This window comes from Cricetulus griseus (assembly GCF_003668045.3).
Source record: "Cricetulus griseus strain 17A/GY chromosome 1 unlocalized genomic scaffold, alternate assembly CriGri-PICRH-1.0 chr1_0, whole genome shotgun sequence".
NCBI classification, from domain to species: Eukaryota; Metazoa; Chordata; class Mammalia; order Rodentia; family Cricetidae; genus Cricetulus; species Cricetulus griseus.
The window spans coordinates 41,305,096-41,327,928 of NW_023276806.1; the positions used below are offsets into that span (position 1 = coordinate 41,305,096).

General features: G+C 40.1%; 1 protein-coding gene across 1 annotated transcript in view; it reads left to right on the plus strand.

Moving 5' to 3' along the window:
- Nucleotides 1-6,293, plus strand: part of Palmd (palmdelphin) — a 49,319-nt gene extending 43,026 nt beyond the window's left edge. The window contains exons 7-8 of the mRNA XM_027395597.2: nt 709-1,803; nt 6,138-6,293. Coding sequence (XP_027251398.1) covers nt 709-1,803; nt 6,138-6,181 — 1,139 coding nt within the window. The 3' untranslated portion in view covers nt 6,182-6,293. The remainder of the gene's footprint in view (nt 1-708; nt 1,804-6,137) is intronic.
- Nucleotides 6,294-22,833: the final 16,540 nt, after the last annotated feature.

Genomic DNA, 22,833 nt, shown 5'->3' on the forward strand with positions numbered 1-22,833 from the left:
AAACAAAAGTATGTAAGTCTGACTGGTTAATTCTATTAGCTGAAGACAGATATCCTTTGGTTCTCTGTGAAAATACCAGCTATGTGGATCTGTTTCTCTTTCTCATGCCTCCAAATTATTTTTCCAAAATTCTACACTTCCTAAGACATCATTTGCTACATGGCTGGTTGTTATAGAACTAATTGGTAAAACCAGGATAAATTTTACAGATGTATTTTTATGAGTATATGTGTGTACCTGCACCATGTTCATGCAGGTGCCCTCAGGGGCCAGGGGGCATCAGATCCTCTGTAGATGGACTTACAGGAGGTTGTGAGCCTTCTAAAATGGGTGCTAGTAATGTAACTCTGACCTTCTTGTAAAGACATCTCTCTCCAGCACCCAAATCAGAAGGGTTTGGGGTTTTGTTGTTGTTGTTTTGCTTTGCCTTGTTTTATTTGAATGAAAATCTTAACATTGAATGAAAATGTTTGTCTCTGTGTAGCCCTGGTTGTCCTTGAACTTACTTTATAGACCAGGCTGGCCTCTAACTCACAGAGATGCCCCTGCTTCTGCTTCCAAGTGCTGGGATTAAAAGCGTGTGCTGCTGCTGCTGCTGGGTTAGTTTTTAAATGTTACATAATAGACCATCAAAGGGTGTAAAAGCAAACAAGCTAGTTAATAAGAGAAAGGGAGTATTAAATATTTATTAAATTTGTCTTTTAACAGCTTTGTACGCCATGGAAATTAAAGTTGAAAAAGATTTGAAGACTGGAGAAAGTGTTGTTCTGTCTTCAATACCCCTCCCATCAGATAACTTTAAAAGTACAGGAGTAAAGGTGTACGACGATGGGCGGAAGTCAGTCTATGCAGTCAGCTCCAATCAGAACACAACCTACAATGGCACTGATGGCCTCGCACCTGTGGAAGTAGAGGATCTCCTAAGACAAGCCTCAGAGAGGAACTCTCAGTCACCCACAGAGTACCATGAGCCCGTGTATGCCAATCCGTTTTGCAGGCCTACAACCCCACAGAGAGAGAGAGTAAGCCCTGGACCAAACTTTCAAGAAAGGATAATGATGAAAGCTAACGGACTGAGCAACCATGCAAATGAATCCATGCACAATATGAGCGATGGGCTTTCAGAGGGGAGAAGCAATGGTCCATCTCACACCATCCCTACGCGGCCAACACCTCAGCTCCGATCAACGGTTCAGCAAGCCGAAGAGATAGTCCACGCCCAGCAAAAGATGGTCACTCCTTGGGAAGACTCGAACATCAGGCAAAACGATCATGAGGCTTCTCCAAGGACGGGACTGAGCCCCCGCCCAGCAAGCCCTGGGAAGTCAGAACCCCAGTGTTCCTCACCCGCTTGCCAGGAGGAAGCTGAAGATGTAAGATACAACATCGTTCATTCTCTGCCTTCTGATGTGGATGGCACAGAACCTGTAACGATGATTTTCATGGGCTATCAGCAAGCAGATGATAATGAAGAAGAAAAGAAGCTTTTGACAGGGTACGACGGGGTCATCCATGCTGAGCTGGTGGTGATTGACGACGAGGGGGAGGAGGATGAAGGACAAGCTGAGAAGCCATCCTACCATCCCGTAGCTCCCTGTAGTCAGGTTTACCAGCCAACCAAACCAACCCCACTTCCTAGAAAGAGATCGGAAGTTAGTCCTCATGAAAACGCAAACCATAAATCTCCCCACAAAAACTCCATATCTCTGAAAGAGCAAGAGGAACGCTTAGGCAGCCCTGCCCGCCACTCTCCCCCGAGTGTCCCAATGGCTGGAGATGGGACTGAGGATCCGTCCTTAACAGGTAATAAAAATGACAAGGCATGTCATTGCTGTTTACTCATGTGATGGTCTGTGTCAATGAACGTTCGTTCTTTCAGTTTCTATGTCCGTCTCATGAACTAATACACACTGACAGCTTTTATTAACGCTGATCCAAATTATTAGTATCAGAGCAAAGTAAGTCACTTCAAAAGATAAAAGTGAAACCTCTGTCTTGCTTTGTTTTAATGTTGCATTGACTGCCTTTAGTTACTGGAAATAGGTCTTCTATGAGGGAGTAATACCATAAGCGAATAACTGGGGTTGCTAATTAATGTCCTGATCATCAGAAGCAGACTTTTCCCAGCAGAATCCAATGACAACTACTTGCCTGTGCCTCCCTGTGACTTACACTTTACTCATAAGTTAACAAGTAGCCTTAATTTACAAGGAAATAGAAAACACAATTTCCTTCTCATTTTATTACTCTGCTATATCTCCTTTCTCTATATTTTTATAGTTTTATTAACTTTGGCTCTTTAATTTTCTACACTTTAAAAATAGAATGTAATTTTATCTTGCATCATCTATGACTCAACTTTTCATAGTCTTCTCTAATTTAGCATATCTATTTCTATTTTCTATATAGCTACATTCTTCATTCTCTATGAAGTTTTTATGGCTTTGTATCTCTTTAGCTATCTTAACATTGAATGAAAAGTAACTTTAACACTTTTTCTACAAACCAACAGTTCTTCAATTTTAAATTCCTTGTTATCATTCAAATATCACAAATGATTATCATTTATGGCAAAATAAATAAGGATCTGACAAGAACAATTAGAACAACTGAGCAAACCCTAGCTAAAAATCTAAGTCAAATTATACAAATGCACAGGTTCTGAATGTTAGAAATGGAAAGTAATTTTAAATGTTGCTAATTGAAGAATGGTCACTAAAAAGCAATAACTAAATAAATCGTTTAGCTTTAAAAAAAAAAAAAAGAAGAAGCAGACAGCCCAGAGAGTATAACCTGATATTTTTATAGACGTATGGCAGAACCTATAAAATCAAGATGTTTCTTCCTCATTGAACCATGAGCCCAATCTTGTGTTGCTAATAACACCATAATAAGGACATCCTTCCATTCTTCAAAGTCCTTGAATTACCTGAAACCATTGTAAATTCAATCATCTGAAGAGTTTCTACCCTCTTGAGAAATGGTCACTCATGTATCTTCCTCAGACTCTGGAGTAATGCTCCCCCACAATGGAAAGCTGCAGATACTAAGCTCATTTCCATTTGGAGAGGGAGCTTTGTTTTCGGTCAAATGTTTCCTTTGAAATTCATTCTTAAAACAATGCACAAAGCATGGAGAAAAGGAATGTCCTATATATGGTCAGTTGCATGAACGTGGACCACTGTAAAAATACAAAAGCAAAAACTCCCTTTTTGGTCTTGGATATTAGCCAGCTCCTCCCAAACACCTTTACTCTTTCTCTCCTAACCATGTTAACATTTACCCCAAGAAAAATGGCAGGAAGTGACTAACATTTCCAGACAACACTAACCATGCTACTGAACTAAAATTATGAAAACAGGAAAACTTATTCTAGACAAAGAAACAATACAAAGTCTTGTACTATCAAACTAAATATCTTGTAAAGAGAATGTTCCAAATTCCTTACGTTTCATTGTGTTGTTGTTTTACATCTCTGTCTTCCAATTCATCACATGGATTAGAGTGCAGGTGTTTAGTATGGATGAGTTTTAAAAAATAAGTCAATCATATTATTCTTTCAGGGACCATCTATGTGCATTAAGAACATAGCTACCTATGTACTTGAATTTCACAAGTACATTTTATATTGTGCTTTCAACAATGCACACATGTATACATACAGAGAGAAAGGGGGGATGCCACAATAACTAAAAACCCACAGTTTAAGTCAATTTCTTTATTAAAGTACAAATACCCTATTAAATACTAATAGTCCTGGTATACATAATAATCAAGAATTGTAAATCTCCTTTCACTCGTTATACATAAAGCTATCAAAGTCTTATCTCAAAAGCAATTCCTAGGTTTGGAGAAGATAGCTCAATGGGTAAGAGCACCTGGTCTATAAAATAAGGACATGAGTTTGATTCCATCCACCAATATAAAAAGCCAGTAATGGGTGTGCATGCCTGTAACCCCACCATTGCCAGAGCAGAGACAGGCAGATCCAGGACCTTGCTGGCCACCCAGCCTACCCAAAACTGTGAGCAACAAGGCATGAAGTAATGGAGGAGGACACCTGATGTCCTGCTTTGGTCTGCTGTGCATATCAGGGCATATATCACACAAGCACACACACACAAGCAGTTTTTAACTTGAGAAACTACGTGTAGAAGGAAGAAAGATGAAAACTAGTCCAGTGTGGATAGACTAAAGACAGTATATTTTAGTAAAATTTGAACACTATAAAACATGACATAAAAAGTTGGGTAATCTTATGTCTGTCTACTTGATCTAATCCAGACACACACACTATTGTGTGGCTTCCACAAGCTTTCCATAAGATCCCACTACCCCCACCAACAGCAACTAGACAGCTAGCTTTCTTTGGTAGACCCCACATGCCTATTCTTGTTCTAGCTCTGTTCTGTGCCCTTAGAGATATCAGTGGTACTCTGGGATGAAGAGGTAGAAAACCCTTAGCTCTGGAGCACTCATACACCATTGATCACCACTGACTCAGAAACTGCCAGTAGGGGTTAAGGAAGACTGGGGGTGAAACACCAATCTCTCTCCCACCAAGTTTAAGCAGCTAAAACTATCTGTCTGAGCTGTTGTAGGGAAACAGGACTGGGATCAGAGAAAAGCAGAAAAGAGCAGTCAAGAGAACCTATAGCACAGTGTTTGGGGGCTGCCCTTTGCATTGCCTGGGCATGATCTATCTCCACACCTGCAGCTAGAATTGGAGCTATTGCCACAGGCTTGGAAAAAGGAATGCTGATGCTAGCTGACTACACTGCATGTCCTGGGACACAGAGTGGGCTCTATTTACAGACTCTCAAGATGAGACATAGCTCTAGGGAACAGGATTTTGCCCCTGCCTTAAAGCAGACCTTTAAACAATCCCTTATCCCTGCTCTCTCCTGGCACTGGTAATGCAAGGGGCCACAAAACCTAAGAGCAGCCCTTCATGAAGCTTTGCCTCCTGCCTGTTCTGCTGTGGGACTGCAGGCCACTCCTCAGAGGTCTCCACCCAGCAGCTCCCAGCAACAGAGCCCATCCTGCTGACTGAGCAAAGGAAATTCTCTCAGCACATCCTGAAGTCAAAGGAGTATTCTTGGTCTTGCTGTTAGAAGTGATCATTCCTCTTCACTGTCAAGGGAAAACAACGCTTTTTACCTTCCTTAAGATGAAACTATCTCGCAGAGGTAGCATGGCAAAGAAAAGCACCTCATGATGGTAGCAGGTCCCCATCCCTTCTTACATTTTTATAAAAGACCTTTTGGAGATAGAATCATTTCTTTGTAGTTAGTTAGTAGGTAATAATGTGTGGCATAGAGATGGGGGGGAAATGTGTTCCCTTTTATTGTTTCATTTAAAAAATGTGCAATTAGTTAAATGGCTGTTTCTTGGGCCATTTTACACATGAATGTAATATTACATAACTAATATAATCATTTGCTCAGTGCCTTGAAAGCATCTTTCAACTTTTGGAACATGACTGAGGCAGCTATACTCAAGGGCCCTAAATATTAAGGCATGATAGCAGAACACCAAAGGAGTATTATAAATCCCACACCTACGTTTTCTAAAAATGTTTTCTACAGCCAACACTTCATTAGCAGAACTCAAAGATACACTTGCCATTCGAAAGCATAATTACACATTAATGCTTATTAGTTCACATCATTTCATACATAAATTTATTCTTGTCATTGCATATCCAAAGTTCAGAGAGCCAAGCTTAATTAGATTTTTTAAAAAAGGATCTAATCACTAAATATAGTTTAAATATTAGTATCTTTTTTGTTCAGTGGTACATAGTTAAGGATATGCACAAAATTGACATGAAGGAATACATATCTAGGCTGATAGCAAAAATACATGGCATCCACCTGTACTGTGTTTGCTCTGCTCTTTTTATTTTCTCACCTTTGTAGACATAGGTTCCCCCTAGTTCTCAACCTGTGCCTGCCCTAAGCTAACCACAGCTCATTATCTCTACTGTCTCTTTATGCTACTAAAACAATGCTCACCCTGTTGGATAAAACCATCTGAGGTACGTTCTCAACTTTCCTGCCTTCTATGAAATGGTCATTTAGAGTAAAAATTATGATTATTTTATAACTTGCTTTTTTTTTCACTTTAACTTACAGCTTTAAGGATAAGGATGGCAAAGCTGGGGAAAAAGGTAATCTGAGAGCCGTAGTGCCCACCTGAAGAACCTTCGGAGAAGCCAAGAAATGCCTGAAAATTTCTCTCCTGAATATTTTTATTTCTTTTTCCTAAAGTCCAAAAACATATATAGTTATACCCATAGTAAGCCACATAAATAAATAGTAATCATTATTTGTAGGGGAAAAATCCCCCCAAAAAGCTGGGGAAAACAAATGCTAACTTTTCCAGTTACTTGACATGACTCAGCAGGTCAGGGGAACCAGTATATTTTTATTGTATTGATACCAAAGCATTTCTAATAAGAGCTTGTTAAATTTAAGAATAAAGTTATTTAAAATACCTTGACTATCTTAACTGGAGTTGTAATGTTGCTAACAAAAAGATCATACACAGGTGCACCTCATCCTAGAGGTATCAGCCTTCCAGGCTGACAGGAATTCTCTAAAAATCAGTAACTCTTTAAAGCAACTGATTCTCATGCAAACATCAATTCAACTGGCTCAGTTGAGACTCCAGACCATTGCGCACATCCAAAAAGCATATATGACAATTATACTTAGGTTTTGAGAATGTGCTTAGATCATTTCGCTAATGTGCATGACCTTCCAGGAGAGAACTAGCACATTCGATCTTCAAGTACCATCATCTCTTTAACTTTGCTCAAAGTGCAGTAAATGATTATAGCTCAAGGGCACTAGTAAAAGACTTTCCATATTCTTAAAGGGCACAAATCTGATCTAGGTGAACAAGTTAGAATCTTTGCATTAAAACTAGAAATGGGGATGGCTCGAAAAAAGTGTTCGACTTGTAAGCCCATGTTCAGTCCCCAGAGTCCATGTGAGAGTGTTGAGCATGGTGGCATGTGCTCATAATCCCAGCATTGGAGAGGCACAGACAGAAGAATCTCTGGAGCACATTGGTCAGCCAGTCTGGCTTAATTGGTGAGTTCCAGTTCAATGAAAGACCTTTCGCAAAGGAAGTAGATAGCGTTCCTGAGGACAGCACCCTAGATGGCACTCCAGCCTCCACATATATGCATGCTACAAATACACACACACACACACACACACACACACACACACACACACACACACACACACACACACACACACACACACACACACAAGAAAAAAACCAATGAGCATGTATCACATGTGATTCCCGGGTATTCTTCCAAGGTGTTTAATCCTGATTTGAAAGAGAATATTTCTGTGCCAGTGATTATTCTGTCCTCCATCTAACACCCTCAAGATTGTTCCCACATGAGACTAGAGGCAGCTCAACAGTCAAGAGCACTGGCTCTTCTTCCAGAGGACCCAGCTTCAATTCCCCATTTCCTCATGATGGTCTGTAACTCCAGTTAACAGTGATCTGTAACTCCAGTCCCAGGCCACTGTAGGCACTCTGTGTGTGTGTGTGTGTGTGTGTGTGTGTGTGTGTGTGTGTGTGTGTGTGTGTGTGATACACAGAGATTAATGCAGGCAGAACACTCATACACATAAAAATAAATACATGTAAGAATAAGAATAAGGACTGCTAGCCAGGTACTGGTGGTGCACGCCTTTAATTCCAGCACTCAGGAGGCAGAGGCAGGCGGATCTCTATGAATTCGAGACCAGCCTGATCTACAAAAGCTAGTTCCAGGACAGCCTCCAAAGCCACAGAGAAACCCTGTCTCGAAAAACAAACATAAACAAAAACAAAATAAAAAAGAATAAGAACTGCCTCCACATATCTTTTCCTACGCCATCATACACATACACATTACCCAGGTCCTCCAAGTTGAGTGACTAGTCTGTTTCCTTCTAGGATAGACACCGACTTTCCCTTAGGATGTTAGGGTGTTTTATAATAAGGCTTTTCTTAATTATTGGTCTAGAACAGTGGTTCTCAACCTGTGGGTCATAACCATTGGAAAACACATTTTTCTGATGGTCTTAGGAAGCCCCAACCATAAATTTGTTTCACTGTTGCTTCATAACTGTGATTTTGCTACTGAACCATGTCTCTTTTCCTAAGACCATCAGAAATGTGTGTTTTCTGATGATGGCTACCCACAGGTTGAGAACCTCTGCCCTAGAGGCAATGAGAGATAGGAACAGCAGGTATTCACAGGAGGATAAATATTAGCCCATGAAGTATCTATCTCAGAGGAGTTGTTTTTCAAAGACCAGTTGTTCTCTGGCAAGAGAGAGCATCTTCTGCTGGACAGGAAGATTCTGGACAATCTGAAGGTTAAACTGCTGAAATATTCTCAAAAGATACCCTATTCTGGGTCCAAGGGACTCCTTCATTTCATGGTTCTGGCTTTAGCATGAGTGACCTGCAAATTATCCTTGTGTAGTCATGCCACTTTCAAGCTTACAGTCTGAGTTTTATTTTAAACACAGTCTGCAACACATGACATTAGGTATGCCTTGGAACCTCTCTGGCTTCCTGGCATGTTCCAGTAGTTGGCTGGTCTTGCCTGAATTCTTTTTCTTCAAGGTTTCTGAAACAATTATCAAAAAGTTGCCAACTTTGGAATATAGGTCAGTACATACCTACAAATTTGCTCCAACTAGTCAAATTTAAAGCTACTATAGAATCTAACTGTTCTGGGTTTGCCCCTATCATCCCAATTCAAAGCAAGTGTGATTCTCAGAAATTGCCATAACACAGCCTGCCAGTGGCTGTCACCATCCACTTACCACCTTCATTGACATATGACCAGTGACTGGGCACTCCTACTGGAACTAGTGATTTCTCCATGAAATGGTCTCAAAAGCAAGAAGAAGACACAGGTGAGAATGGCCTTTTATAGAGCAAAACCAAGATAGTGCTGCAAGCAACAAGACTGCCTCTGGCCATAGCTCTAAACACTGAATTGGACACATTGAAATATGTCTGCCTGAAGGGGAGGATGCTGGAAAACTGACCCTCAGCTCCACTTATTCTTGAGGGTCTCACTGCTGTAAGGACTGATCCTCCTACACTTCTGGGTTGCAGTAGACTTGGAGATGGTTCACAGTGAGAAAAAGATGCAAGCACAGAACATGCCATGGGGACAGTGGCAGCATCTCAACATACTCAGGGCAGTCCACTGCAATGGTGGCACTGACACCAACTGCATCTGCCACACTCGCTGTTATCACTCAGGCAAACAACTTCCCTGAACTTGCTTTCTTATCTCGAAAATGAGGTCAATTAATGTCACATGCCCTGTAGGGTTGTCTGAGGACTAAGTAGGTCAGTCAGTGGACTGTATAAAGTGTCCCAGCCATAGTCAATTCTGGCTGAGAAGTCACATATTTAAGACTAACCCCACAACAACTCTCATTGTATATTTTGATGTTTTAGAGGCTTAGTGCTTAAGTTAGACAAGTAAATGTTTAAGGAAGGGTAAATAAAACAAGAGGTAAGCTGAGCCAGGTGTGGGGCACAGAATTTAGTCACAGGACTCAGTCAAGCAAGGCAGGGTGAATAACAAGTTCAAGGCTAGTCTGGGCTACCTTAAGAGAGTCTCTTGAGAATAAAAAAGAAATTAAATTAAATTAAAAATAGAGATAGGGTAATTTTTTCCAAGAAGTATTCAGCTACTGTCTTGGTCAGGGTTTCTGTTGCTATGAAGAGATACAATGACCACAGCAGCTCTTCTAAAGGAAAACATTTAAGTGGCCTGGCTTACAGTTCAGAGGGGTAGTCCATGAGCATCATGGTGGGCACACAGGCAGACATGGTGCTGGCAGGGTAGCTGAGAGTTCTACTTCTGGATCCACAGGACACAGGAAGAAAGAGACACTGGGCATGGCTTGAGTTTCTGAAAACCCCAAAGTCCACGCCCAGTGACACACTTTCTCCAAGAAGGCCACACCTACCCCAACAAGACCACACCTCTTAATAATGTCACTCCCTGTGAGCCTGTGGGGGCCATTTTCATTCAAACCACCATAGTTGCTTCAGTTCTGATTGTTTAAAAACTGTATTTCCCACTTTGGATTACTTTGATATTTTTGCTTAAAATCTATTTGCTTTTTAAGTGCTAACCTTCAGACAGATGGAGTCTCCATTTGGTTTAATTCATCTACATCTATCATGCCAAGACCACATTTCACCTCTAGTTGCTAATACTGCTAACCTTTGTAATAAGAGCACATATCAAATGAGTTCACAAACTAGGTAAGCACTCTAGTCTCTGAGAGAAGCAATTCCTCAGCTGAGATTCTCTCTTCCATGATGACCAGAGTTTGTGTCAAGCTGACCACAAACTAATCAGTACAGGCATTATTAAACAATATTCATGAACTCATCTGGTGGACCTGTTTTCATTCCTGCTACATACACACTTATGATTGGTGGGTCATGCCATAACTGTGTTGAACATTTTTCAGAACTCCTAAAATACTTTCCAATAAGGCCACACTGTTTTAATATTCCAAGAAACTATGCACAGGGTTCTAAGTCCTCTACATCCTCGCCAACACTTGCTATTACCTGTCATTTTTCATTAGAGCTATTAGAGTGAGCACAATGTAGTGTTCACTGTGGCTTTCATTTGCATATCTCCAATGAGTAATCACATTGAGCATCTTTTCATGATCTTGGGGAAATTTCTATTCAATCTATTTGCCCACTTTTAGTTAGATTATCTTCTCACCTAGTTGTAAGAATTCCTCATGAATATGTGGAATGTGATTTGCAAAAATATGTATTCTCCCAAAGTATTTGAGGGATTTGTTGTTTTGTTTTGGTTAGTGGTTTTATGTTTTAGTTTTTGGGGGGTTTTGTTGGGTATTTTGTAGTTTGTTTGAGATCTGTTCTGGCTAGTTTTATGTCAACTTGACATAAGCTAAAGTCATCAGCGAGACAGGAACCTCAACTGAGAGAATGCCTCCATGACATCAGGCAATAGGCAAGCCTGTAGGACATTTTCTTAATTTGTGATTGATTGGGGAGGGCCCAATGTAGCAAATCTTTCTCTGTATTGCCAGCTCCAACATTATGACACAAAGACTTATTATTAATTATGAAAGCTTGACCTTAGCTTAGGCTTTTCCCACTAGCTCTTAAACTTAAAAACTCATTTATTCTAATCTAAGTTCTGTCGTGTGACTCATACCTCATCTCCCTGTACTGATCATGCTGCTTTCTCCTCTTCTGACTGGCAACTCCACCTCTCTTCCTCTCCAAGCCCTCTCTGTCCACAGACAATCCTCCTAACCCCTTCCTGCCTAGCTATTGGTCTTTTAGCTCTATATTAATCCAATCACAATGACATATCTTCACACATTGTAAAGGAATATTCCACAACATTTCCCTCTGTTTTGCCTAAATAAAGAGGAAAGGTTTTAACTCTAACATAGTAAAAATATAAACAATAGGAACAATTATCAGAGAGGTCAGCCTTGTCTACAAAATGAGTTCCAGGACAGCAAGGACTGTTACATAGAGAAGCCCTGTCTTTTAAAAGAAAATGTTGCCAGGCAGTGATGGTGCATCCCATTAATCCCAGCACTTGGGAGGCAGAGGAGCAGGATCTCTGTGAGTTCAAAACCAGCCTGATCTATGAAACTTGTTCCAGGACAGCCAGAGCTGTTACACAGAGAAACCCTGTCTCAAAAAAACAAGTAAACAAAAGACCAATTATCGGGTAAGAAGTACATTCACAATGTCCAGGCCATTTGTATCTGGCATATTCAGAGAAAATATTCTATTATCTGTCTTATCTTGATGAATTTAAAGTTTTATACCTGAATCATTTTCTATCATAATTTGCATCACCATCTTAAAACTATCTTTTTAGACCTCAAAATATTTTTAGATAAACAATTTAAGCTTTTATGTCTCCTGACCTTATACATTTTATACCTCTTTTGTGAGTATCTTTTTTGAATTTGGTAACAAAAAAATGTAACTATAATTATCCTATCTTCAACTCCATCAGAGACCCAAGAAGGATATACTATTATATGAGTAAACTGGAAGTGCAGAGCAAGCAACTTCCAAAACTATGAAATGACTGAGACATCTGTTACCTGAACAGCCACCCAAAGTTCCTCTACAACATTAGGGCATTCATCTTTGGTCTACAGGCCTTGAATATTTGACTGACTTTTCTGTGAAGCAGCAATTTTGAAGGACTGCCTGTCCCACCTTGTCTTGGCAAAGTTCAGTGTAGGAGAAGCTGTAGCCACGCCTACTTAGGGGCTGGCTACAGGTGTGCATGACCACGCTTGTGAGGATGTGGTCAGGGTGACGTAGAGTGAGACTTTCAGGGGACTGCGTTTCTCTTTCAGCTTCACTTTTGGGCTTGCTACAGAGACAGCTGCCATGCTGACTGGCGAGGTTGCTCTGTAAGTAAGGCTTTTCCTTATTAAATAACCTTGTATTTTTACCTGACTCCATATTGGTAATTTCCCACTATATCTGGTTGTCAGGAGCGAGATATTGAAAACCTACACCCCATTTGGGACAGGCTGTGGGTTCTACCAGGCCTGCGGCCTAGGCAGGGGAAAGGGCTCTCTCTCTACAGGTGCTCCCAGCTCCCAGCCAACCTGCTGCCCCACACAAGCGTGTTCTGGTGGCCGGTGAGCTGCTCAGAACAGTCTGCCCAGCTTGGAGACAGTTTCTAGCTGCCTAGAGGTGAGTAGGCCTTGGCTTTCAGCAGAGGCTTCCCCTGGCCGCTGCTGAGGTAAAGCCGCATCTCTTTCAGTGGTTGCGGGCACAAGGCTGTATACTCTCTAAGATAAGCACAGCCGCTTTTGTGACCTCTCTTCACCACTAACACCATCCTGCCATTGACCGCTGCCAAACACCAAGGACTAACTGAACGCCTGAGCCACCTGCTGGTCAAAGATAGTTACTGCATCTGGAGAAGAAATAAGGTAAAATTATGGCAGAATATTTATCATTTGTTAAAATTGGTAATATTTTTGCTTATTATGTGAATTCACTGTTTGAGGAGGATGCCAATTTGCCAATTACTGGCCTATATGCCGTAATGGCAGTTAGCTTGCTGGTACAAATAATATTACTAGTCAGAGGACTCAGGAATAGGGATAAAGATAACCTCACCACCTACTTACAGGAAATAACAGCTTTATGCAATGAGGTTTTGGAGAACAGATTAGGTCAATTGTGCAGCAAGTGGAACAGAAATTGAAGGATAAGCTTGGCTCTGTGTCCAATACACTAAAGACAGAGCTGTCTCATGAGATGCAGCGTATTTATGATAAGATAAACACAGAGAGATCCTCCATGTCTGAGGCCTTAGAGGCTAGGCTGTCAGAAGACCATGATGAGCTAAAGAATATCTGTAGCCAGCTAGAAACTCAGATAGGCAATGTTACCCAGCAACTAGATACAACGGTACAAAATACCCAGCATAGGGTTGAAGAATTGGACAATGCCATTCAATCAATTATTGAAGCATCCAAGGTAGCAGATCAGAAATTTGAGTCTAGATTTGAATGTTTGGAAGATAATTTACAGTACAGAGCTGACAGATTACATAGGTCCATACGGTCAATTGCTGAGGACTCAAAATCAGCAAATCATGACCTCGAATCTAGACTCCAATACCTAGAAGGCAGTTTCCATGCCATCTAGATGCTGCCTAAGATTGATCATATTAAAGACCTAGAAAAATATGTAGATGATCAGTTAGAGCAATTTATAGATTCACTAACGTGCTTGGAATCTTTTATGATTAAGGAGATTGAAACTTTTCAAAAGGATATCATTACTAGGCTTAAAGATCATTGGGATGCCTCAGAAGCAGAATCACTCCAATCCCAGGCACCTACTCCACCCAGGTATCGTGACTATTCTTCTAAGGCTGTTACTCGTAGACCATTAGTGTACCCAGCTACCATGATAGAAAAGCCAGCTTCTAAGAAACACCCTCATGGACGGATGGCTTATGAATGGCAACCTATACAGCTGAAGGATCTTAAGAATATTAAAGAATCAGTTGTCTCATATGGTCTCCATAGCCCATACGTAAAACAGCTATTACATTCATGGGCAACCTTTAACAGGGTGACACCCACAGATTGGGAAAGATTGGTAGCAGCTGTACTTGAGAATTCATGCCAAATCCAGTGGAAGGCATTAGTAAGGGAAGAGGCAAAGCTCCTTGAGCGTCAGGGCATAAAGGAAGGTTTTGAAACCCCCCTAGATAAGATTCTTGGTCAGGGTATTATGCTGACCCATGGGTTCAGGCAGAATATGATGACAATATACTGTCTCTATGCAGGAAAGCAGCATTAAATGCCTGGGAAAAGGTTCGTGAGCCAGGAGAAGCCCTAGAAGCTTATACCAGAATAGAACAGGGACCTACAGAACAGTTCCAGGACTTCTTACAAAGGTTAACTAGGGCAGTAGAATTACAGGTAACAGATCCAGAAACAAGACAATCAATTATATATACAATAGCTTATGAAAATGCAAACCCAATATGCAAAAAAATACTTTTGCCTTTAAAGATCAGATCAGCTCCACTAGAAGAATGGGTTTTGTATGCAGCCAACATTGATTATAATGTGCAAGATACTGGAGCTTGGGTAGGAGAAGCCATTTCAAAAGGTTTAAAAAGGCAACCGGAAATTAAAAGTTCTAGAGGTGAGGATGCAAGGGCTTGTGAAGGAAAAGCACCTTACAGAGGTCAACATAGGTACCAAGAGGCTAGAGGTTTTACTACTACTATGAACCAGAACCTTGGGTAGGAAGAGTCTTCCCCTGGCAACCACGAAGGCACAAGGAACCTAGATGTTTCAACTGTGGTAAAATAGGACATACTAAGAGAAATTGTAGACAAAGGAATTCTAACAATGCCTCATACGGAAGGCCACTGCCTTCTGGATTGTGTAGAAGATGTGGTAAGGGCAGACACTAGACCAATGAATGTAGATCGACCAGGGACATACAAGGAAACCCGTTGAGGTCAGGAAACCCCGAGAGGGATCTCAAGAAGGCCCCCACTTCGAGAAAGGTCGGGTCATTCCCAGTAGCAGTGGGAGACAGTCTCTCACAGGACCAATAGATAGTTCTTTGCCTATTGTGAAAAATGATTCTGCTCTAGATGGTAGTTTGAATAGTAATGAAGAATCAAGTGTGAATGGACAAAATAAGAAATGCATATTTTGGCAAGCTTCTATGAATGATAAAAGGCCTCAGTTGAAAGTGAAAATTAATAATAAAGTTATTTCTGGTTTAGTAGACACTGGGGCAGATGTAACTATTATTACCCAAAAATCTTGGCTTCAGAAATGGCCTCTTAGAGAGGCAAATGTACAATTTTTAGGAATTGGAACTCTATCTAGAGTTCGACAGAGTGTTAACTCAGTGGTCTGCATTGGACCAGGAGGACAGAAAGGGATACTGAAACCATACGTGGCAGATATAGGTGTAAATCTCTGGGGTCGTGATCTCTTACAGCAATGGAATACTCAGATTAATATTCCTCCAATGTCAGATACAAATTATGTACAATCTTTATATAGTAGAAAAGATCTGGTAAGATGCTATGGAAAAACGGCTACCAACCATCCATGCTGTACAGAAACTAGGTATAAATGATGGACCTTCAGAGGAGCCAAAGGCTCTGCCATTGAAGTGGCTTACAGATGAACCAGTTTGGGTAGGACAATGGCCTATGACCTCTAAGAAGCTAGAGGCTTTAGAAAAGATAGTACAGGAACAGCTAGATGCCGGACATACAGAGGAATCTACCAGTCCTTGGAATTCTCCTGTATTTGTTATCAAAAAGAAGTCAGGTAAGTGGAGAATGATGACAGACCTGAGAGCCATAAATAAGGTAATTCAACCAATGGGCTCTCTGCAACCTGGAATGCCATTACCTTCCTTAATACCTAAAGGATGGCCTATCAGAGTCATTGATCTAAAAGACTGTTTTTTTCACAATACCGTTACAGGAAAATGATAGAGAAAAATTTGCATTTACTGTACCAACTATTAATAATTCACAGCCAGTTAGGAGATATCAGTGGAGAGTTTTGCCACAAGGAATGCTAAATAGTCCTACTTTATGTCAGCACTTTGTACAGCAACCTTTGGAAATAATTTGTAAGAAATTTTCACAATCTCTTGTTTATCATTACATGGATGACATTCTTTTATCAGATTCCAATGAAGAAACTTTGGAATGTATGTTTGAAATGGTGAAGGATTTTCTGCCTCGTTGGGGATTACAGATTGCCCCAAAAAAAGATACAAAGAGGAGATTCTATTAACTATTTAGGGTACAAGATAGACTTACAAAGAATCAGACCTCAAGAGGTACAAATTAGGAGAGATCGTTATCAAACTCTTAATTCTCTTCAGAAATTATTAGGGGAAATTTCTCAATTACAGACAATTATTGATGTAGAAGGACATGACTTAAAGCATTTAAAAATGGCCCTCAAGGGTGATAAGGACCTAAACAGTCCTAGAATATTATCTGCTGAGGCAGAAAGAGTTACAATGGGTAGAAAACAGAATATTGGATGCACACGTAGATCGGATAAACCTTAATTTAGACTGTATTCTGGCTATCTTGCCATCCAGAGAATACCCTTCTGGGATTCTGATGCAGAGGGAAGACACTATATTGGAATGGATATTTCTGCCACATAAACAGAATAAAAAGTTAAAGACATATATAGAAAAGATTTCTGATTTGATTTTAAAGGGAAAATTAAGATTTCGTCAACTGACTGGAAAAGATCCAGCAGAAATTATAGTACCTTTAACTAATGAGAAAATTTCCTCCTTGTGGAAGGATAATGAATATTGGCAAATAGCTCTTACTGATTTGGGGGAACAATTAGCAACAACTATCCCAAACTGACAGAATTAAATTCATAAAAAAAAAACAGTCTGGATTCTTCCACGTATTGTAAGACAAACACCCATTTCTGGAGTTCTTACCTTCTACACTGATGCCAACAAATCATGTAAAGCAGGTGAGGTAAGTAAAGTAGTTCAAAGTCCATATACATCTGTACAGAAGGCAGAATTATATGTAATTCTCATGGTACTTATGGATTTTACAGAACCTCTTAATATAGTTACTGATTCTCAATATGCAGAGAGTGTCATGTTACACATTGAGACTGAAGAATTTGTTCCTGATAAAACAGAATTAACTTCTCTGTTTTTACAATTACAGGAAACTATCAGGAACAGAAGTAATTCTATATACATTACACATATCAGATCCCATACGGGTCTGCTAGGCCCACTAGCACAAGGCAATGATGATATTGATCATTTATTAATTGGAAGTGTGCTAGAAACCTCCAAATTTCATAAGAAACATCATGTAAACAGCAAAGATTTGGACTTTGGACTTCCCCATCACTTGGCAACAAGCCAAGGAGATAGTGAGAAACTGTCCTACTTGTTCCTTTTAAAATCAAACTCCATTGCCAGCAGGTTGTAAGCCTAAGAGCATTCGGAGAAATGAGGTTTGGCAGATGGATGTCTTTCACTTTGCAGAGTTTGGAAATTTGAAATATGTACATCATACTATAGACACATTCTCAGGGTTCCAATGGGCTACTGCTCTTAACTCTGAAAAAGCTGATTTGGTTATTACACACCTGTTAGAGGTGATGGCAGTTATGGGTAAACCTGCACAAATAAAAACTGACAATGCTCCAGCATATGTTTCTACAAAACAATTTTTCAAATATTATAACATAAAGCATGTTACCGGTATACCACACAATCCTAGAGGACAAGCAGTGGTGGAGAGATCTAATAGAACACTTAAGGAGATGCTCAACAAACAAGCTTTGAAGACTAAAACCCCCAAACATAGGTTGTATAACCTATGTTTTATTAACATGCTTTATTAACACTAAACTTTCTTAATTCCAATGAGAAAGGACAAACAGCTGCAGAAAGACACTGGACTATGGAGAAAACCACTGAACTGAATCAGACAGTATACTTCAAAGATGTACTAACCTCTGTATGGAAACCAGGACATGTGTTACACTGGGGTAGGGGTTTTGTATTGGTTTCCACAGGAGAAGAAAAACTTTGGATACCATCAAAGTTGATCAAGATTCGAGTGAAAAAGAAAAAAACCTCTCGATGAGGACAAATGACAGGTATTCTGCTAAGGTATATCTCATAAACTGAATAGAAACCCCCCAAAGGAAAGGGAAGTGTTTTGCTTTTATCTTCACAGGAAAACTCATCTCCAGAAGGCAAAGGACACTGCATGGGTAGATACTTAAGAAGAAAAGATAGCTATAACCATCAAAAAAAAAGGAATGTGCTATATGGTAAACTTTACAGCTGTCTCTCAGAGAACTCTATTTCTCTTTGTTTCCTAGTCCCTATTCAATTAAACCAATGCTAGATTTAGAGGTGGATTTGGCTTTCCTCCTCTAAAATCCAAGCACGTTATTTAACTAAACTTTAGAGTTTCTGTATTGTATCAAGAAGCCAATTGATGTAATACAGAATAAAAGAAGAATTTGGGGACTGTCTTTGTTTTTTCTGGGATCTTTCTTTCAAAGTGTACACCCACTCATAATTGTTGTTCTCCCATGGTTGCCTTTCCCAGTATGTGTACATCACAAGCAAACATTTCTCTGCTAACTGTTTATGTTTGAGTCCCACACAGCCAATGAAGACCTGACTGACAGCAATCCCTGGACACCCTAGAAAGAAAATGGGCCACACCTCCTTGACTGCACTGGATCCAACTTGCTCCGTTTCAACTGACACTCCGGTCAGAGCTTCGGGTACTGACTTCAATCAAGTAGAGGAGTTCAAGCGAGATCTTCAATCAAGCAAATCCCATCTAACATGGGCTGGATACAATCCATTCAAGACTTTCACTATACTAACATTTTCTTCCTACAGGACCCCACAAGGATGTCACCGTCCCATTTCAGCAGGAAGTAACTTGGAAAATGCTACATCCCCTTTCCCCATTGTTGTTATTTAGGATAGTGTATATACCTAGTTAGAGATAGCTTCTTATTGTTTATGGTTGGGATTGGAAGGAGGTGTTCAGGCTTGGACACCTCTTTCAGATGACTTTAGGATTTAGTTAAAATAGATAGTTAGGATGTGACATAAGCAGATTATTGTATCTTCTTATATTTTACCTTTATGATTGTTAATTTTGGATACTTTACATTGTTAAGTTTTAATCCTCTTTTAGACTAAAAGGGGAATTGTAGGGGAAGCTGTAGCCACACCTACTTAGGGGCTGGCTACAGGTGTGCCTGACCACTCTTGCGAGGGCGTGGTCAGGTTGACGTAGAGTGAGACTTTCAGGGGACTGCATTTCTCTTTCGGCTTCACTTTTGGGCTTGCTACAGAGACAGCTGCCACGCCGACTGGCTAGGTCGCTCTGTAAGTAAGGCTTTTCCCTATTAAATACCCTTGTATTTTTACCTGACTCCGTATTGGTAATTTCCCACTATAGTTCAGCCATTGCCTTTTTTTGTGTATCCTGCTTGTTCAATTTGGATAGGATGTTTTCAGCAGTCAAGGCCAGGACAGTTTCTTGGCCCAATGTCTAACTTTGCCACAAATGAAACAAACTCCATATGGAGGTGTTGTGATGTCCATCATCCACTTTTGGAGTAAACTGGTGCTTCCAGAAGCAGATGTGTCTCACTGTCATAAAAACCCCTATGTTATTAAAACATTAAAATGCCATATTCTGTAGGTCTCTGAAGTGTTTGAAGACCATATATCTATTTAAAATATGTCTTTGATTGACCTTGAAAATATGGTAACATGTCTATAAGTTTGATTTCCATAGACTACTAACCTGTATTTTTTTATTATCCCAAATAGATTTCAAGGACTAGAACTTTACATTACTATTTTTAAATGAGCTGCAAAGGATAGCACCTTAAACAAGAAATAGAAACATAATACAGTATAGCAAAAATAACCTTAAATTTGTATCAATATACAAAAATCCACAATAAATTTAGGAATAATAGTTGCTTTTTGAAAGAAAATTCAAATGAGATTGGCACGTTCAGGGTGGTATGGATTGGTAGAGAAAGAAATCAGAGAAACATCACCCATTACTGATGGGGAATGTACTTCTTTGTATGTTTATCTTATTGATTGTTGAATAAAATAGTGTTTGGCCAATGGCAAGCAAGGACTAGGAGTCAAAGAGGATTCTGGGAAATGTAGTAGAGAAGTGATGATCCAGGCAGGAAGTGACATAGCAAGGAGACTCAGGAAGGAGTCTTTAAGCGAAGGAGAAACAGGAAGCACCCCTCTTTCCCCTCGGCTCCTGCAGCACAATGTGATCCACCGACAAGGCGGGACGCCATTAAGGCGTCCGATAAGATAAGTCTTATAACATATATAGATTTATGATAATTAAGACTGAGCTAACAGATGAGAAGTCCTAGTCATTGGCCAAGCAGCTTTGAACCTAATACAAGTTTCTGTGTATTCATTTGGGCCTAACTCAGGCAAACGGCTGGCATAAAGCACACACGTGGCAGTGGGGCTCAGGCAGCTTTTGGCGGAAAGATTTATCGTAACACTTTACAATTGCCACAAACAACATAAAAAACCTTGGGGTAACACTAACCAAAAAAGTGAAAGACCTGCACCATAAGAATTTGGAGTCTCTAAAGAAAGAAATTAAAGAAGATACCAGAAAATGGAAAGATCTCCCATGCCCTTGGATAGGCAGGATCAACATAGTAAAAATGGCAATCTTTCCAAAAGCAATCTAGAGATTCAATGCAATCCCCATCAAAATCCCAACACAATTCTTCACAGACCTTGAAAGAACAATTCTCAGCTTTATATGGAGAAACAAAAGAAAGACCCAGGATAGCCAAAACAACCCTGGACAATAAAGGAACTTCTAGAGGTATAGCCATCCTTGACTTCAAGCTCAATCACAGAGCTATAGTCCTGAAGACAGCTTGGTATTGGCACAAAAATAGACTGGTAGACCAATGGAATCGACTTGAAAACCCTGATATCAACCCACACACCTATGAACACTTCATTTTTGACAAACAATCCAAATTTATACAATGGAACAAAGAGAACATCTTCAACAAATGGGTGCTGGCATAACTGGTTGTGGACATGTAGGAGACTGCAGATAGACCCAAGCCTATCACCTTGCACAAAGCTTAAGTCAAAATGGATCAAAGACCTCAACATAAATTCAGCCACACTGAACCTTTTAGAAGACAAAGTGGGAAATACCCTTGAATTAATTGGTACAGGAGACTACTTCCTGAATGTTACACCAGTAGCACAGGCACTGAGATCAACAATTGATAAATGGGACCTCCTGAAACTGAGACGCTTCTGTAAGGCAAAGGACACAGTCAGCAAAACAAAAAGGCAGCCCACAGACTGGGAAAAGATATTCACCAACCCCACATCTGACAGAGGGCTGATCTCCAAAATATACAAAGAACTCAAGAAGCTAGTCTCCAAAACACCAAACAACCCAATTAAAAAGTGGGGTACAGAACTAAATAGACAATTCTCAATAGAGGAATCTAAAATGGCTGAAAGACACATAAGAAAGTGTTCAACATCCTTAGCCATCAGAGAAATGCAAATCAAAACAACTCTGAGATACCATCTTACTCCTGTCAGAATGGACAAAATCAAAAACACCAATGACAGTTAATGCTGAAGAGGATATGGAGAAAGGGGAACACTTCTGCTCCAGGGGGAGCAGAAAGGATATGTGATAGGTAGGGTTATAGTTTGGGGAGGGGGTGGTAGGGGAGGACAGGAGGGAGATGGGAACTGGGATTGTCATGTAAAACAATCCTGTTTCTAATTCAAATTTTAAAAAATCTGAAGAAAAAAAAGAAAGAAAATTCAATAATCTACCCTTTTATCCTATCATTTCTGTATCTCCCTTTTTCTTTTCATAATGAGATCCCTGAAGCTAATTTCCTTTGCTTAGTTTCCTCCCTGACCATGACCAATAACAACTTCTAACAAAGCTCCTTAAACAATGACAAACACCCATAACCCAATGAATGACCAAAAACTACTCATGCCACCTCTTGGAAATGTGGGTGTCATGTTCTCTAGACTCTTCCTGTTCTCTGGGGTGATGGCCTCTTTAGGGGACCCCGAGAAAATTGGGAAAATGGTCATGTCCTGGGAGAGCTAGCTGTTGTCCAGTCTCAGTGTGATGGGAAAGTGCAAGGTTTATCTGAGTTTCTGGATGGATAGTCTATGAGGCTAGACAATCTCAGCTAGCAGCTTTAAAGTTGTACTGAATGCACAATTTTGAGGAAACTGTAACAGAAGCATTCTGAGAGGTTGCATATCTGGGCTACTTGTCTTTATTGATGTTTGATCCTTTTTTTCTGAAAATGCACAGGGCACAGGCTTTTAAAGGACACACACACACACACACACACACACACACACACACACCTGTATTAACACAAGTATGGAATGTGTGATGTGCACAAGTCAGCTAAAGATTTTTTTTTTTATTATTCTATGTTTGAGCAGGTAAAAAGCATCTGTCAACTTTTTAAGTTTGGACTGCATAACCAAACTGTAATATAAGTCTCTATCCATGCCATATAAAAGGATGGCATGTAACACTAATCATGAGTGAGGACTCTGTAGCCAACAAGATTTATCTTGTCCTTGTTGGTGGTAGTGCACGCCTTTAATCCCAGCACTCAA